The 19416-nt window shown below is 45.0% G+C and overlaps 1 protein-coding gene across 1 annotated transcript in view; it reads right to left on the bottom strand.

Annotated features, from left to right (window-relative positions):
- The window catches only part of UAP1L1 (UDP-N-acetylglucosamine pyrophosphorylase 1 like 1), a 165999-nt gene extending 148102 nt beyond the window's left edge, over nucleotides 1-17897 (bottom strand). Inside the window, exon 1 of the mRNA XM_069241458.1 lies at nucleotides 17473-17897. Coding sequence (XP_069097559.1) covers nucleotides 17473-17758 — 286 coding nt within the window. The 5' untranslated portion in view covers nucleotides 17759-17897. The remainder of the gene's footprint in view (nucleotides 1-17472) is intronic.
- Nucleotides 17898-19416: the final 1519 nt, after the last annotated feature.

The raw sequence follows: 19416 nt of genomic DNA, 5'->3' as shown, positions 1-19416 counted from the left end.
GGTCTAAAGTTAAAGTACAAGTTAGGGGGACTAACAGGGAAACACAAGACATTTCAAAAAGTGACCAGTTACTGCTCAAACTGCTTCAGTGAAGTTGAGTATTAAGAGTCAAATAGTGGCCCCCTGAAATATAAATTTAACAATGCTGCCAACCAGACGGTTATTTATTCAATACAACAAACACGAAAATATATTTTTGAAAACAATGTGAAGCAGCCCAGCGGGTGTTGGTGAAACAAACATGCTTGGTGCTCTCTCAACAGTGATAAACATATCTGACAATGGTAATCAAATGTGCGCATCTAAAAACCAAGAATAGGATGGCCTCATGAACAATACAGAAAAAGATCCAGGAGTGAAGTTGATGTTTCAATCCCATACAAAACAGCAGGATCTTCATCAGGACTCTCCTAGATACAACTGAGACCAAGATTCCAGCAGAGATGGAAAGACATTAGGAACAGAATAGGAATAGTGAGAAGAGAACACACAGAAAAAAATGTGGAAAAGATATACAGTATAAGGTACAAAAAGTATGCAAAGTACTCACAGCACAGATGTGCCTTTAGAGGCACTGCGGGAGAAAGAAAAACTGCAAAGAGAACCTGAATCTCTCATGCAAGTATCCAGCACGGTAGAGTGCCAACATTAGCAGTGACTGAGATTTACCTCAGGGAGACTGGCAAATAAATGATTCCCAGGGCATATTACCTAGAAGTAAAAAAAGGGGGCAGGAGATGGGGAGATGAACCTTAGTAAGTAGACCATGCTCCTAATTTGGGCCAGAAACTGCTATTGTCAAAAAAAAAGAGGTACCTGGCGGGACAATATTCCATGGATTCTAAATGTACACCTGCTATATGGGACTGGACAGAGGCTGCCCGGCAAAAGAGGAAAGTGCTCCAAAACTGGTGTCCAGCACCTGCACAATATCAGGCAGCTGACAGGATTTGGACCAGCAGCGTCCTTGCATGCAATGAGTTTGCAGCCGCTCTTCTGCTCTGTGCGTGGAGCTGAAGGGAGGATCAAACTGATAAAAAAAAGTCCACAGACTGTGCGAGGCACACCGGCAGCAGTGTCCTGGCATCCTGGCAACAGAAGGAGTGCTAGACCGCTCTGCGCGTGGAGCAAGAAATAGGACTGGAATAGGGTGATGGTCAAGAGGAGCAAGTATAGGAGGATGAACAATGGTGGGGGACAAATAAGACTTGCCAGAGCAGCCATGTTGAAATGGCCACTAGCCAATACATATAGGGATCAAACAGAAAAGTGAACAAAAATGAAAAAATTTAAAACAAAAATTAAATTAAAAATAATAAAAACCAAAACGAAGGGAGACTAGAAGTGGAGACTCGCTCGGTCCCTGGGCACTATAATCTTGCTTGAAAAGAGGCAGTTGTGTTGAGAACCATCAATGAAGATAAAAAAAGGATTGAGGGCATTAACGTTGAGAGAAAGAGTAAAGAGTACAAAAGATGAGTGAGAAGGCACGTAAGAACCAGAACAGCAATTAGGGCTAAGGATTACAGAGGCGACCCAACCACAGAAATAAGCATGGACATACATCCATTGCAGAAAATTTCTTATAACAAGAACAAGTGCGCGTAGGGTAGCTACCATAGTTGTTTCAGTTCCTTTCACAAATTCCAATATAACAAAATATCTACACCAAAATCGTCCAGTCCTCGTCAGCTCAGACCAATTCTTGTATTGTACATTTCAGATTCCATCTTAGCCCCTCCTTACTAAGTAGATATTCCAAGTTGTCACCTCTTGGAGGGGATTTGGGGACGCTGATGACTTGGCACCTTAAATCATTCTCAGAATGGCCTTGCTCGATTAAATGTTTCACCGAGGGGGCGGTAGTGACCTTGCAGCAGATCCTGCTGTGGTGTCGACATATGCAGATTCTTATCTTCTGTGTGACCTGCCCTATTCAAAGTTTATAGCATGGGCAGATTATACTGTATGTCACATTACAAGTATTGCAATTAGAAAATTATTTTAATGAGACTTTGGTGTTTCTGTATGTGATAGACTTGAATTCAATGCAGAAGGGGAATACACCCCACTGGCCGCATTTGAAGTGACCAAATAAGGGTGGAATTCCCCAGTGTTCAGTTAATGTAACTGGTACTTTGTCAGGTGCAATGGCTTCCCAACACTGGTGATCTTTAAGAATCTTCCCTCTATTAAGAGAAAAAATGGGAGGTTTTAACGAAAGATCCTCTGCCGCCAATACTTTACATTGTTTCTTAATGCAGCTTGAAACATAATTAGATGCACCAAAGTTGTAACACACACTAAATTTTTGAAGGTCTGATTTCAGATTTCAGGTGTCAGTAAAGTATCTTGAGGGCAGTACCAAGCGCATTTCAAAGAACGTTTCACCAAGTGTTTTGGAAATCCATGAGATAATCTATAAGAAAGGATACCTGCCTCCCTAAAGAAATGCTCTACAGTTGTAATTGTGTCTAATTCTCAAGAAAAGCCTATACAGGAGTGAATCACATAAAGAGCGTGGATGGAAACTGGAGTAAGCCTTGTCACTAATATTGTTGGCATACTACCATGCCGGATTCTTTCACAAGATGTTCACATTGTCTTCGCAATTTCTCTTTCTTTCACAGCACCTCTGAAGGCCCTTTTGTACTTGAGGATTTTGCATACTTCTTGTACCTTAAACGGTATATATTTTCCACATATTTTTCTGTGTGCTATGTTCTCCCTATTCCTATTCTCTTTCCACCTCGGCAGGAACCTTGGGCTCAATTTTATCTAGATGAGTCCTGATGACGATCCTGTTATTTTCTAAGGGATTTAAACGTCAACTTCACTTGTGGGCCCTATTTTACATTGTTTAGTGACTGAGAACGTTCTATTCTTGTTTTTTAAATATGCCTTTCTCATTACCACTGTCAGGTCTGTATATCACTGTTGAGAGAGAACCGAGCATGTTTGTTTCACTCTCACTCACTGCACCGCTGCACACTGTTTTATCAACAACAACAAAATATTTTCTTGTATTTCATAAATAACCATCAGGTTGGCAACACTGTTAAATTTGTGTGTCATGGGACCACTGTTTTGACTCATAATGTTTACCCAAGGTCACTCGCGCATCTCTGGTTCCCAAGTTTTGTAGAAACTTCAGTGAAGTCAAACTCATAAAAACAAGAGTGCGTGGGAAATGGGCTAGCGCCCATAGTGGTCCCTTTAAGGTATATACTAGGTTTGCAGCTTGTGAATAACCTGTGGGTCTAAATTTCAAGGTGGTGAATACACCCACAGAAACTGGTACACCCAATGCATCCAGTGTGAAAAAGATTAAGCTATGGAGCCCAATGACCCATTCAAAATATCATTTGCCCACAAAACTCAGAAAAGGACACAAGTAAATTCAGAAATGGACTTTTCTTTCCACATAAATTGGCCAACCCTGTCTCATAATTTTGTCTTTTCCTGCCATGTTTTGGTGGTCACTGACGGCTACTGCCATCAGAAATCACAAGCCCTTGAGGAGAGACGAGAAGATGACTGCACTACCACTGTAAATGTCTGAACTGAAATTGGAAAATAAGACTGGAAAAGTATTTCCTTTTTATTTTAACAGAATGAAAAGTCTTGAAAGCATTCTTGCCTCCCATTTCAAACAGCAGAGCAGCCTGCGAAGATTTATAGCCCTAATAAAGGAGATAAGCAATGCGCTGCGAGTGCTGGCAGGAAGAGGACCTGGAGAGAGACAGAGAGAGAGACAGACTCAAGATGGGATGCGAGGCAAGGTAAGTTTCACATCATTGCTTCTAGGTTTAGCTATGTTCTACCAGAAAGGGCATATTGTGGCTTTAGTGAGCAGCGAGGTAAACGACTGGGTGTTTCTTTTGTAAATTAAGCTTATTTTAGGAGCCAGACGTAAACGAGGACAGCACTGGAATAAAGCCCCAAAAAATGTCAGCGACATGGGAGAAGATGGGAGGAACGGAATGCTGCAACAAAACGCAGGCAGCTACCAGCCTAAAACACTCACAGTGAAAGTGGAGCACCAAAGAAATAACAAAAATAGTCAGACACAGCAACAGATAAAGAAACCAAAGTGGAATAATACCGTAGTTGGTCATTGCTCCGACACCAAAGCAGAGGGAGAAAAAGGCAGAACTAACCACTAGTGAGAAATAATTTTTAAAGGACACTGCAAAGAACAAATGAAATCACTTTAAGCCATAAGAAATATACTAAAAGTATACACAAGGTTGAACACTCATGCTCGAACTAAAAATTAGGTGGGTCAGCCTGGTGCTCAGTGTCATGACAAAGAACTCACTGAGCAGCCCCGGTAGACAAATGGATCAAATGGTTTAGTAAAGTCGATACAGCACCACTAATAAATTGGTGGGGGGGGGGGGGAAATCTGTATGGCAGGAGTCTATCTGCATGTCCTACACTAACAGCTTCTAGCATTCAAAAAAATCAAGAGACCTTCAATGTGCATTTCCACTGGGCTTTTCATAAAGGAGAAATGCCAAACTCTGCTTCACTACATGGGGGAAACTGATGTATGCCAAGCAACAATAAAACCTATTTTCCTCTAAAAGTCTCCTCACTGAAAGCTGTATTTCTATTAGCTCCAGTGGTCAAAGTGAGCTGGATTTGAGGGGCTAGATGTACCCATACTTTCTTTTTTTTTTAATCTAAGTAAAGCAGTTCCCCCACTTTCTGTGAAAACACAATGGTCCCAGGACAGTTAATTCCAAGAGTTGAAATGCTTCAGCTGAAGTGTCGGACTGGGTATTGTAGTGTCTTAGAACTGATTGTGTTAGGACCCCATCACTAGGGACGGACTTATGAAGGAAATTACATAAGCGATCTGGGAGGTGTCAGTGTGAGGTCTTAACAGTTACTAGGATTTGGAGAGTTTGTTACATGTTGTACTCTGACGAGTAAAGACACTTAAGACGAGGTCCGTGTGTCGTGTGCATGCTAGTAGTGGGCAGAGGAGGATGCAACAACTGGCGACAAGTAGGGGATACGTGCCACGAAGAAACAGAAGTGTTCTCCCTGAGAGTTTGAAAGAAATAGCAAACTGCTTGTGCGTGCCACATGTGCCCAACCCGAAATAAAGAAGACTGCCGCAGCTGGCACATGTGGAGTGCAAGTGCCACTCCAGCCTTTACCAGGCCTCGTGGAGATGTTGGAGGCCCAACAAGGGAGCACTGATGAAAAAGCCCACAAAGGCATTTCTGGCAAGGCTAAAGAAAGAAAAAAAAGGGTGCTGCGCCACAACACCAAGCCATCAGTCATGCAAAGTATACAAAGTAAACGCTAAAAGGCAGTAACAACCAGGTGCAACAGAGAAGGCAGCGACAACCAGGTACGAGAAATAAATATACACTCACCAGTAAGACAAGGTCACAACTGTAGCATCAGACACACCGGTTGAGACCTGCTGAAGAAAACAATATGTGCAAAGTAGAAAGTAGCATCCACTACATCCTAAATCTCACATCCAGTAAGACGGCTCGAACACACAATCCACCGTTATCAAAGTCACGAGGTGGGCCCGAAAAAGAAAGCTGCTGAAATCGTATGAAGAAATGGCTTGAATGAAACAAAAAGATGAAAGCAAAGACCAGAGGATGCAAGAAACAGAAAATGCACTCAGCATCAAAAGTGAAGAAGCTGAAACACAGCCACGGAGTTTGTCCAGCAACCCAAGCTCAGGTACGGAGCCGGTACTTACAGAAGGCACAGATTCAGGTGCACACTAAACGCTGCCCGAACAGCACATTTTCAAAATGCCAGAAGAAAGAAAGGTGAAGTACACGGCAGCTGCTTTCCTGAAACCTCCGCCACCACTCGATACTACCAAAAAAAAAATGTTTTAAAAAGAATATTGCTGCCAGTTGGACCCTGTGAAACAAGACTTTCAATGATTTCATAAATGCGCTGGAAGAAGTCAGTGATGAGAAAATGATTAAATACTTAAAGAATCTTGCTGGTGATGGAGTGAAAGAAGTGATAAAGAAAGTCTCACAGACTGACACAATGTCTTACTGTCAATTGAAAGAAGCTTTAGAAGCCAAGATCAAACCAATGTTAAATGTTGACTATGAAAGATACATTTTCAATCAAGCAAGACAACGAGTTGGTGAAATGATGGATAAGTCTATTGAAAGACTTGATATACTCATCAAACATTGCAAACGTGAATTTAATGATGAGAAAGCCATGCGCCTCAGAGTCACTGATGGTTGTTGGTCAGACATGTTCAGAAGACACATGCTGCAAGAGACGCTCAGTCTAGAAAAGCTATTAATGGCTGTTAGAGTTGAGGAATGAGCGGATCACCAAGCTGTCGATATGAAAGCAGGAACAGAAAAAGGTGAATCGGCATTAGTCATGAGGAGCAGGCACCAATGGTGAGCAGATACCTGTAAGTTGACATCAACAGAAAAAGAAAGACTGTTTCAGATGTAGATTTTCATTTCCATACAAGAAAGAAAATGTCCAGCCATCAATAAACGTGGGAAGGGTGCGGAAAGGAGAACCATTTTATGACTGCTTGTAAAATAAAGAAAAAAACAGGTGTATCACAGCAGTTGGAAAAGATGGACGCCAGAATGTTTCTGAAGCAGTCTCAGCAAACCCACAAAGGCAAAAAACAACCTCAACCGTGACAGGTCGAATCTAAATGAAGTCGATCGCCATCAAGTTCATCCTGCAAGAGTTCCTTGACGTCACCGTTGAGCAACAGTGAAGAGGGTGAATGTGTGATGATTATAGATAAAACATGCACAAGTGGGCCTTGCTGGTTTCACGGAAGACGAAAAAAGGGCAGAATCAAGTGAGCTGAGAAAGCAAAAGAACTCATACGGACATTGCCCCAAAATCAAACAAAGTCAAGGATTGCCAAGTAACTTTTGTAAAACGACAGGGGTGCATGGATCAACATCATGTTAGTTGAACAGTTGCACAGTCTATCGCCTTTACCACGCCTCAAATCGTCAAGTACAAAGGCTGCTTCTAAATCACTGCGGAGTCAATGATCATTCAAAGTGATCCAATGGTGTAGGAGGACGTTTGTGCAGGTCCCAATTCACGTTCTTCAAGGTACCCCATCTAGTACATGCCTCCTTAGCTTTACAACTGCTGTAGACATGGGGCTGATATCCATCAACTACAACCTAAATACACAACTGGACATTTTGAGTCAATTCCCGTCACGGTTTCATTGTCTAGGAAAGCTCAAAACAATGAAGGTGCAACTTCACATGAATGCAGACGTCAGGCCTGCTGCACAGGAACAGCGCAGGATAACACCTACACGAACCAGTCAAGAAGGAGCCAGAAGCTTTGCTGACACATGAAATTATTGAGGGGTCTACTGGTTCCACACCATTGGTGTCGCCCATCGTGGTAGTGCTGAAGGAGGACAGTGGCGGTGCAGCGAGCATCTCTGTGGATATGCACCGAGAGGGAGAGGGAGACATATATATATGTCACTAAAGAAAGGATTGTGCTAAGAGCATCCAGGATTGTCACACCTGCGAGTTTGAGGGAGCAGCAGGTTATTGAACTCGCCCATGAAGGCCACTGTGGCCACGAAGAGGGCATTGAGGGATTGTGTGGGGTTCCCTTGTTTGGACAAGAGAGTGGAGAGGGAACTAAAAGAGTGTCATTTATGCAAATGACTGTCTCCCAAGGTGACCCAGCATCCCCCTGACAATGTCAGATCTCCCTACGCATGTGTAAGAAAGAACTGCTGTTGATTTCTCTGATCGAAGGGCATCACCTTATGCTGATCATTGATGAACATTCCCAGTTTTCTCTGGTAGAAGGCTGTCATCCACAACCCATGACAGAGTCATTGAGCGGCTAGATAACATCTGTGCAGCGTGGGGCATATCCGACACTCAAGTAGGACAATGGCCCACCATTCAACAGAAAGGAGTTTCTTCGTCTTAACGTCAAACATCAGAAAAGCACATCTATGTGGCTTCAAGCAAACCTTGTCGTGGAACAATTTATGGGAACTCTGAAAAGAGTGATTCAAAGTGCATCGATAGAGGGACTTGATCCGAATCAGGCATTATGCCAAGCCCTCTGTGCTTATTGGTCAACCCCTCATTCCAGTACAGGTGAGAGTCTTGCCTCTCTGATGTTCGGGAGAGCCATGAGAACCAAACTACCACAGTGGATCCCTGAGCAAACTGTACATGATGATGTGGTTCACGCTACTGACTCTGCTCAGAAGCATCAGATGAAGATGTATATCGATCGACGTCGTCAAACTTGATAAGTCACGTTAGATGAAGGTGATATGGTTCTCGTCAAAGAAAAGTGAAAGCAAGATCCTAGATTTGATGTTTAACCTTTAAAAGGTTGTGACATGAAAGGGACATATGACAATGTAAATCCATCACATGGGACTCGTCCCACTTCAGGCATTTGTCTCTTCCGCTGGATCCCCGCCGACACCAGAAAAACCGTGACCCACGCCCTCGTCACGAGCCGCCTGGACTACGGCAACACCCTCTACGCTGGGACCACCGCCAAACTCCAAAATCGCCTGCAACGCATTCAAAACGCCTCAGCCCGCCTCATCCTCGACGTACCCCGCAACAGCCACATCTCCGCACACCTGAGACACCTGCATTGGCTCCCAGTCAGCAAAAGGATCACCTTCCGACTTCTCACCCACGCACACAAAGTCCTCCACGACAAGGGACCGGAATACCTCAACAGACGGCTCAACTTCTACGTCCCCACCCGCCCCCTCCGCTCCTCTGGCCTCGCACTCGCCGCCGTCCCTCGCATCCGACGCTCCACGGCGGGTGGGAGATCTTTCTCCTTCCTGGCGGCCAAGACCTGGAACTCCCTCCCCACCAGCCTCAGGACCACCCAGGACCACTCCGCTTTCCGGAGACTCCTAAAGACCTGGCTGTTCGAGCAGCGATAACCACCCCCTTTGTCCCTAGCGCCTTGAGACCCGCACGGGTGAGTAGCGCGCTTTATAAATGCTAATGATTTGATTTGATTTGATTTGATTCGACCATAAGTCCCTAGATTCTGAGAAAACCCCCCTCACCTGAAGACTGTGATCAAACATTAGGCTCCTAGACCAGCGGTTCCCAAGTTGTGGTCCGCTGCCCCCCAGGGGTCCGTGACACATTCCCAGGGGGGTCGCAGGCCTGGAGTCGGAAGGAAGGCACTTCTCCAGCTGGGGCCTCTGACAGAAACGTGTGTGTTTTTATATTTATCACTTCCTTTGTGCAACAGTTGTTAAAGCACTGCAAAGTTCCTTAGTTTCTTATACATCCAACATGTTTCGGGCAAAAATAAAAGCGTCAGGATAACTATGGTGATTAATGTACCTGCTGGAGAGAGATGGGAGTTTTGTCTAGTGCCAGCGTTGACTCATCCAGGGTAGTGCAGATGGTTAATATGCCTGCTGCAAAGAATGTGTATCATGCAAACAACAGTATTTTATGTGCATAGCACAGTGGGTTACTGATTTTGTCACAGAGATTCTTTTGTTACTGTGCAGTTCATAAGCTCCAATCGTACTCTATAGCACAGTCAAGCTATGAACTGCCATGAAAGAGGTGCATGCAAACTGCATGGCACAAATTAGAAAGTTATGTTTTTCCCCAGTCTTTCATTTTCCTTATGCTGCTAAAAGAGGTTTGCTTGCTAGAAATACATTCTAATTAAAGTCAACGCTAAGCCCTGTTTTATGTTCTGAAACCTGAGTTTGTGCTTCTCCAGACCAAGCACTCTCACAAAATGTTTACCAGTGTGGATGACATGTGAATCCTATACCTTGTACTCCCCTGCAAAGTGCCCCAACACCTTACAATGGGATGAGAGGTGTTGTAAATCAAATGAATGACATGTGACAGAGAGGCTATGGAGAGATAAGAGGCCCTTATGGTTTTACTTCCTTGTCTCACCACATATTTATGTGAAAAAGCTTTCTCAGATCTTATGTACCTAACAAATAAACACAAACATCGCTTGGGAAATGTTGAATCTGACCTGAGGATTTAGCTTTCCTAAAATAAAAATAAAACATTGAAAAATTAGTCACCGGAATGCAGTGCCAACCTTTCCCTTTAAAACTGTTCTCGGTTTTCATATTTTTTCAATATAAAATAATCATATCTTTAGTAATTGGAGTATTTGTTTGGTGTGTACTTGTCTGTGTAATTTTTGGCAAGTGCTGTTTTAATGTTTGAAATTTAAATTTCATACAAATTGCTCGGGGGTCCCTGGCTTCCACTAATGATTCAGTGGGGGTCTTCATGTGTCAAAAGGTTGGGAACCACTGACCTAGACGGCTGATCGAAGAAACGTGATGCTGTTATTTGTTCATATCTTTTGTGTTTATGGCCCTCATTCGGACCTTGGCGGGCGGCGGAGGCCGCCCGCCAAAGTCCCGCCGTCAAAATACCGTACCGCGGTCGCAAGACCGCAGCGGGTATTTTGACTTTTCCCCCGGGCTGACGGGCGGCCGCCGAAAGGCCGCCCGCCAGCCCAGGGGAAAACGACCTTCCCACCATGAAGCCGGCTCGTAATCGAGCCGGCGGAGTGGGAAGGTGCGACGGGTGCTACTGAACCCGTCGCGTATTTCACTGTCTGCTATGCAGATAGTGAAATACTAGCGGGGCCCTCTTACAGGGGCCCCTGCAGTGCCCATGCCATTGGCATGGGCACTGCAGGGGCCCCGCGACACCCCATACCGCCATCCTGTTCCTGGCGGGCGAACCGCCAGGAACAGGATGGCGGTAGGGGGTGTCAGAATCCCCCATGGCGGCGCAGCGAGCTGCGCCGCCATGGGGGATTCAAATGGGCAACGGAAAACCGGCGGGAGACCGCCGGTTTTCCATTTCTGACCGCGGCCAAAGCGCCGCGGTCAGAATGCCCAAGGGAGCACCGCCGGCCTGTCGGCGGTGCTCCCGCCCCCGTTGGCCCTGGCGGTGCAACACCGCCAGGGTCATAATGAGGGCCTATGTCTTTTTATTTGAGAAAGGGGAACATATAGGGGGTCATCCCGACCCTGGCGGTAGACTACCGCCAGGGCCGGGGACCGCGGATGCACCGCCAACAGGCTGGCGGTGCATCCTTGGGCATTCTGACCGCGGCGGTACAGCCGCGGTCAGAAACGGGAAACCGGCGGTGTCCCGCCGGTTTCCCGCCGCCCTGGGGAATCCTCCATGGCGGCGCTGTAGGCAGCGCCGCCATGGGGATTCCGACCCCCTTACCGCCAGCCTGGTTCTGGCGGTTTTGACCGCCAGAACCTGGCTGGCGGTAACGGGTGTCGTGGGGCCCCTGGGGGCCCCTGCAGTGCCCATGCCAATGGCATGGGCACTGCAGGGGCCCCCTAACAGGGCCCCACCAAGATTTTCAGTGTCTGCCAAGCAGACACTGAAAATCACGACAGGTGCAACTGCACCCGTCGCACCCCTTCCACTCCGCCGGCTCCATTCGGAGCCGGCATCCTCATGGAAGGGGGTTTCCCGCTGGGCTGGCGGGCGGCCTTCTGGCGGTCGCCCGCCAGCCCAGCGGGAAACTCAGAATTACCGCGGCGGTCTTTTGACCGCGCAGCGGTATTCTGACGGCGGGACTTTGGCGGGCGGCCTCCGCCGCCCGCCAAAGTCAGAATGACCGCCATAGTGTCTTAGAACTGAACCTGTTAGGACCATGTGACTAGGGGCAGATTTATGAAAGAAATTATGTAATTGATCTGGAGGCATCAGGATGTGGTCTCAACGCTTATTGGGATATTGAGAGTTAGTTACATGTTGTACGCTGATAAGTAAAAACTCTTATGATGAGCTCTGTGTGTTATTGTGCATGCTACTGGGCTGAGGAGGACATGACCGGTGTCTCCTGTGCATATGAGGGAGGGGCAGACAGCCCAAAAAAACTTTTTGTCAGGGTACATACTTGCCTGAAAGAATTATAAATATATATGCGTTGTTCATCAGCAACTGTGAAGAGTGCTTGGAAGCAGTATTGTGTTTAATTGATCGAATCACTTGAAGTTTCCTTATGACATAGATTCAGAGACGTCCCTTGTTCAATAAGATTTGGAGAAGGGGGAAGAGGTGAGGGCGGGGAGAGCTTCAGATTTCCCAAAAATCTGGCTGGGATTTCTTGTTAAAACACATTACATGAAAAGCAGGCCATGGAGTTGGGGGTGGGGTAGGGGAAAGAGAAAGGAGGGTGACTTGTTCGGGGCACTCAAAATACAACATTTTTCAAACTAATCAATATTTTGTAAGGCCCTCAAAACACGGAAATAGAGACAGAGAGAGAGAGAGTTTAAATCCCAGAAGAAATCTGACACTCCATCATAACCGACTGAAAGGCTTTGTACCAAACTATTTACTATAAAAAAAAAAACATTTTGTATGGGGGTTTGACACCCCGTCCCCCCCGAAGCTACACCCCTGCACAGATTTATTTTTTTAGAGAGGTGTTGCAAGAGAGTTACCAGCTGAGCTGTGAAGTGTGCGCTTCTAAAGCACATTTATAAAAAAGAAAATGCACTATGTACAGTCTGGCTATTACTAAAAATCTATATTTTTTAAGCACTTTTTATCTTGAGCTTTTTGCTCATTTTGTAGCAGCCTATCTCATACTGTGTGTAATGAAAGTTTAAAATGACGATTTACACATTCACAGTGCTTTCTGCAACAGACAGGGACCTCATACCACTAAACACAAACAAGTCACTATTCTCCACAGCACCAATCAGGATTCAATTCTGTGGCTCTCTGGTTAGACACAGGCCTCTGCAATGCATTACCTAATAGAGGTTTCATAATGCAAGATAGTGGATTTCTCACTGACTAACTTAAGTTGCATTTATTTTTAGGTTGCAGCCTACTAGACAGCAGAGGAATCTGGCTTGCTAAAGACATCTTGAGGACTTTTTGAAAGTTGTCCTAGGAATACATTGTGCCTGTCAGTTGCCACTGGCTTTGTGGTTTGTAAAACACACTTTCTTCCTTCCTGTTTGCTAGCTGTTCTCCAGGTTCAGTTTGGCCCTCCCTATGAGAAAGCCATGTTCACTGAACACTTCCACAAACTCCTTTTCTGTCAACAGGCCTTTAAATCTTGTTCTTATCTGTCATGTTTGCCAGGCATTCAAAGACTGAGGTCAAATGTCAGCCTGTGTTTTTGTGGGAGCCTGGTTGATTTGTTTTGCTTTCTGCTGACTTCAAAGTGACAGCCTTTATAGGAAAGAGGAATGCAGCCTGTCTTCATGGAGCCTGCTTGTGCCCCTTTTTTAATTTTTAATTTTAGACTTAGCCATCTCAAAAAGTATCTTTTTTGTCATCAACACAAAACATTTGCACGTTTTTTGTAAAATTCTTCTTAGAGTCCATTTAATTTGTAAAACTGCCTTTTTTAGGAATAAAGTACAAAACAGCATTTCACTCTCAGCGTCAGCTTGACACATGGTGATCTTGGGCATTTTACACTGTTTATAGCCCATTCACTGTCAAGCACAGGATAAGATCTTTTCAAGGAAAAGATCCAGACACAATGTAACAATGCCTGGTTTTCACTTTGATGTGTAAAGCATATGTTTTATTTATGCCATCTGTGACAACTTGTTTTGGAGACTTGGATAAGTTTAAAGGCACTTGTTTATGTTTACCAAAAAATAATCATGTATTTGTCTGCAACTGTGCTTTTTTTTCAGAACACATACATGACTAGCTATAAACAGTTTCCTCATGTTACCTAGCAGGCACCGGGGTCATGATTTGGGTGGTGCAGTGGCACAGGGGCCAAAAGTCCTAGGAAACCTACTGAACACTGATTATTGCTATATTTTACCATTAGGCAAGTGGTCACAAGTGCAGTTACCCTGCAGGAAATAAGGCCGTGATTTGGATGGTGCAGCAGGTGCAATATCACACAGGCCAAAAGCTCTAGAAAACCTACCGAGCACTGATTATTGCTAGAGGTTACCACTAAACAAGCAATCACAAGAGCAGTTACCTTGCAGGCACCAAGGCCATGATTTTGATGGTGCAGTGGCACATGGGCCAAAAGCTCTAGGGAACCCACTGAGCACTGATTATTGCTGTATGTTACTACTGAACAAGCGGTCACAAGTGCAGCTACCTTGCAGACATTAGAGGCTATGTCACAGGGGCCAAAAGGTCAAGGAAACCCATTGAACACTGATTATTGCTATGTGTTACAACTAGGCAAGCGGTCACAACCTTGAAGGCAGTAGGGGCCACGATTTGAATGGTGCAGCAGGTGGAGTGGTACAGGGGCCAAAAGCTTTAGGAAACCCACTGACCACAGATTATTGCTTTATGTTACCACTAAACAAGCAGTCACAAGTGCAGTTACATGGCATGCACTAGACGGCCACGATTTGAGGGATGCAGCAGGTGCTGTGGCACAGGGACCAAAAGCTCTAGGAAACCCATTGAACACCAAATATTGCTATTTTTTACTACTAAACAAGAAGTCAGGAGTGTTTTTTTATTCTTTCGTAATCACTGCACCCAAAGTAACCCGTGGCCTAAAGCATTACTGTAATAAAAGGTGTAACCTAATGGACTTTTCCGTCTACCTATAATTTATGTTACATTCGGTGCATTTATATGGCACATTTTGTCCGTTTTTGTATGGTTCTAAATCGGGAAACAGTAACACCTAAGCAAGGGTGTTCTCCATTCAACAGCACAAAAACACTATATAAATACTAATAACTTACCACATGGCATTCCATACCAAGCATTGGCAAAGTCAATAGGTGTCGCCGATGTGAGATCTATTGGCTTTGTCAATGTTTTTAGCCATAATATACAGCAGTGTTAGCTTCAGTGCAGAATGCCTGAAAATAAAAAAAGCGGATAACAGTGGCTGTGGCATTACTTTTAACCATTTGCAACATAGCTAAAAAACATGAGTAAAACTAATAAATCTCATGAAGGCAAAAGCTCAATGCTTGTTCACTTAAGCGGCTTCTTATTTTATATGTGGTTCACTGAAGGTGGAAAAACGAAAGAAGTTACAGAATATTTTGGGGTTTTTTAGCCAAGCTTTGCCATTGCCCCTACCCTCACAAACCCCACTCCTTTCGCACACAGTATCACAGTTCCCATACTTTTTAGGATGAGCCATGCTGGGGTTCAGTATATGGGCTTTAACGAGGCCCACTCTTGCCATTCGTACTTTGTTGTGCTCGTCTTAAATGCTTCACTTTTATTGATGCATTGTGCTAAATGTCCCTCCTCAGTGTGCTAAGTTCCCGCCAAGGAAGCTTTCGGTAAGAGAACATTTTTGTTGGCCATCACGGCATGTCACGCTTCCTCCTGTTATAACGTGTGATGGCCCCACCTTCCGTCTGGTTTCGGTTTTGACTTTCATCCTAGCCATAATCCTTTCTCCTCGCGGCTGGGCGCCATGCTTCATGAAATGCTAACATCTGAAAATAAGAATGAATACGCCTTGATAAACAGTAGATGGAAATCAGCCATCGTTGAATGGGCTAGTGGGCGGTTGCAGAGCCACCGCCTGTGCCAAAGATCAAAACACAAATATGCTTGATCAGTTGGCAAGGCGTTGAGCAGCATCAATTAAACTGCATATAGTAACAGAATGCGGCAGTTCAGCATTGCTCCACGACATTCACTGTATATTTTTTTTTTGTAACTAAGACAACGGCAACTATGTGTATTTTAAGAAGGAATTCTTTCTATTTTGTGCAATGATATACACCTTCACCTTTGATCACCTACATTTACCTCCCTCATGCCATAGGTTACAAAACTACGAGTTTTTGTTCATTGGGGAGCAATCATGAGTTAGCTGCTAACGCACACCCTCACTCAGTTCTAGGATGGCGCCCACTCTCTCTTAGGCGTATAATGGTCTCCTGAGTGCTTCTTCCATTTCTTCTTATAATTCTCAATTTCAAATTGGAGTAAAAAGCAGGACCAGAAAGCATTGAGTGTGTTTTGTTCATATGGGCTGAGAGATACATAAGGCCCAAGTCATGTACACAGTTGTGTGCATACATCGTGTAAGTCAATTCTTTGCTGTTGCTCAGAGGTTTTGGAGTCTGGGTGCCTTGTTTGGGAAAGTATACAAATAAGCATTGCCATGACCAATAGGTCTCGCCTTTGGGACCTTATATAAGTGTTTAACCATGCAGCACATGGAGGCATGGTTAAGTGTTTAACCATGATTATAACGTATTGACTGATGTTTTTTAATGTACTTCAACCACTAATTACTCGTTGCCAAATCCTTGTTTTGATCCTGGGCAGTTCAAATGGTATTCCATCCTATAAACTAAATTATTTCAGAAGCACACACGACTGTAAAGTACGCTGAAAAATTACAGTTTTTTTCTTCAACTAGGAGATATCCCGTACTGTGAAAGCTTGGGCCGCCTACTCAGATTCACGGATCAAGAGTGATAACGTAAACCACATAGTACTACCGTGACAGGGCACCGGAGAGAGGGACAGGGCAGTCCTCAAAAGAAAGCTACTACAACCTTTTGAAGTATGGATGCAAACCAAATATAAGTGGCTATACTTTCCGCGAAAAAACATATTGTAAATTCAGCTCCTGAAAAATGTGGTCAAAAATGACCTACGCAAACTCAAGGTAATCTCTAAACACACTAGATCAGTGGTCTCCAAACTTTTTAATGCCGCACCCCCCTAGTTGAAAAATAAAAATCATTGAGCCCCCCTCAGAATTTTTCACTAATATTTTATAAAGATGGCAATGTTTAAATATGTCTAGATGTATTTAAACATTGCAGTTAAGTACTGTCACCTTTTTAAACATGTTTTTGCTTAAAACATAACACTGTTATCTGTGTAATGTTTCTTTTGGCCAGAGCTTGGGGCCCCCCCTGGGATCACTTGAGGCCCCCCTTTGGGGGCCCGCCCCCCAGTTTGAAGACCCCTGCACTAGATCCTTGGTGTTTGATGCCGGGTAGGATACCTCATGAGCTGAAGGCTCGCTGCTGACAAATGCAGAGCTCCTTACGTACTGAACGTTTTCCAATCTCGGCAAATCTAGCAGTTTAATTCAAACTCAACCTTTCGTCTTTCCTTGGGGAAATTAGTTACCATCATCTGCTAATTGCAATTGCTAGAAACCGCTTTTAAGTGACATTTCTGTCGACCCTGGAGCCTGCCAGCGCCTGGAAACCCCCACGAGTGACAAGTCGCACTCTACAAGTGGACTGATTCATATACGAAAACAATGAAATATTACTGCTTCTTACACACAAGGCATAGTACAAACTCTCCACGAGGGACTCCGATTCGTCTGGGGAAGAGTGGCAATACTCGCCCCTGAAGAGGTAGAGCGCGGCACAGACTTTGCGTGGTCTGGCAGCATGACAGGTATCGTGGCCAAGAGTACTTTTGGAGAGCACACACAGTACCCCTCTCTCGGAAGCACCGCACTCACCTTCCTGCTCCCAGCTCGCCAGAGACTCGGGGTCGCTGCGGCGGACGCTGCCCAGGAGCTCTGGAGGCAGGGGCCCCATCTTCCGCTGACCCTGATCGCCTCCATCCCCGCGGGCCCCCGCCTCGGCTGCGCCCCGGCAGTGCTCTCGCAGCTCCCGCGGATCCAGCGCGGACAGCTCCTTGAGCAGCGCCGCTCGCTCCCCGGGACCCAGCTCCGGCCAGAAGCGGAGCAGCTGCGGCTGCCCGGCCTCCTCCAGCCGGCGGCGGACCTGCTCCAGAGAGGCCATGGTCCGCGCGAAGGAGTGCGAACGGTAACCGGGGAGACACCGCTGAGAGGAAAGGCAGACTCTAAACGCCGGACAGCACACGGATACTTCTTACAGAGAGTAAAGAACGGCTGACTAAGGTGGAAGCAGAAACAGGGCCTAGGCGGGGCCTGGCCTCCGTCGGGCAGCACGAAGCGGTCACGCGCCCCGGCACGCGTCACCGCCCCTTTCCCGTCTCCGCGGCCTGTCCGGGGTACCTCGCCGCACCTCACGGCCAGTACGAACGTCGTTGAAATTATCTGTTCAGGGTGCTCGGCGTGTCCTGCGCTGCCTTAATATTATATTTATTACAGTTCTGAGGAGAATTGTAAAGGGTAAAGGCTAGGGTATACGCCCGACCTTTAGACCACTGTTACTTACTCGCAGATCTGCTTACGCTCAGCCAAGTATGCTAAATGAGAAGGCCTAACGCTAAACCTGACGTGTGCCGTTTATCAGGCTAATATACCCACCTAATGTGATTACTCACCACGGTGTACTAGAGCGTAGCCAGAAGAAAACAAAAACCCACACTTTGAGTCGTGTCTCAAATGGCATTGCGTGAAACAAGTGAGCACTGCAGTCACTTGGATATTTCTCTCCTCGAGGGAATTCCGAAAGTTCTTTCGATAATTCTCACCATCCTTCTTTCAGTCTTTTCCTTCTCTCCACTCTTCCTCTCTTCCGTTTTGCTTTACTTCTTTATGTCCACCACTCTAAACTTTTTCCACCCATCGGTCTGTTCAATCTCTTCATCCTTCTTTCTGCATTTTTTCTTCCATCATCCATCTGTCCACCATTTTGTTTATCCTTATCCATCCACGCCATCACTTTTTCCTTTTTCCTTCCCCTTACTTCGTTCACCCTTCCTTGTTTTTCAACAAGTCTGTCCCTAAACCATTCTCTCATCCACTTTTCTTACATTCTTTCCATTTATTCTGTTCTCCATCCTTCTGAGTGCCCATCCATTCTTTTCTCCGTTCATCCTCTTCGTTACTTATTCATCATCCACCCATCCTTTTCTTCCTATGTCATTCTCCGCCTACACCTTCATCCTCTTTGCCATTCAACTCTGCATCTATATCAATCAATCAAACGGTTTATTCGGTTTATAAATTTCAACCAAAAAAAACAGATACATATATATCACATAACAATCACAACAATTTAAAAAAATCTCTAATTTAAAAAATGTAAAAAATACATTCAAGATTTCATTTTCCAGACAAAATTTCAATAAATAAGCTTCTCTTCCCAATAAAAACTTATAAATAAAATTAAAAGGGATTTACACTATTCCGCCAGGTTTAGCACATCAAAGACCATACACAACTAATTTTAGAAACTTAAAAATTACATTCAAGATATCATTTCCCAGACAAAATTTCAGTTGAGATCAAAAACTTATAAACACGATTAAAAGAGATTTACACTATTCCACCAGGTTATGGCTCCCTTTAAAAAGGATCCTACCCCCCCCCCGACACACCAACACATCAGAGACCATGCACATCCACAAAAAGGCTGGGCGATACTGCACAAAACCCCTTTCCCTCAACAAGGGGAGTAAAAACCAAGGCCTAAAGGGTGCATAAAAATCACAGAACAGAGTGAAATGGATTAAGGTCTGTACAGACACA

The sequence above is a fragment of the Pleurodeles waltl genome, chromosome 6, assembly GCF_031143425.1.
Source record: "Pleurodeles waltl isolate 20211129_DDA chromosome 6, aPleWal1.hap1.20221129, whole genome shotgun sequence".
NCBI lineage: Eukaryota > Metazoa > Chordata > Amphibia > Caudata > Salamandridae > Pleurodeles > Pleurodeles waltl.
This window is presented reverse-complemented; position numbering and strand designations above follow the sequence as displayed.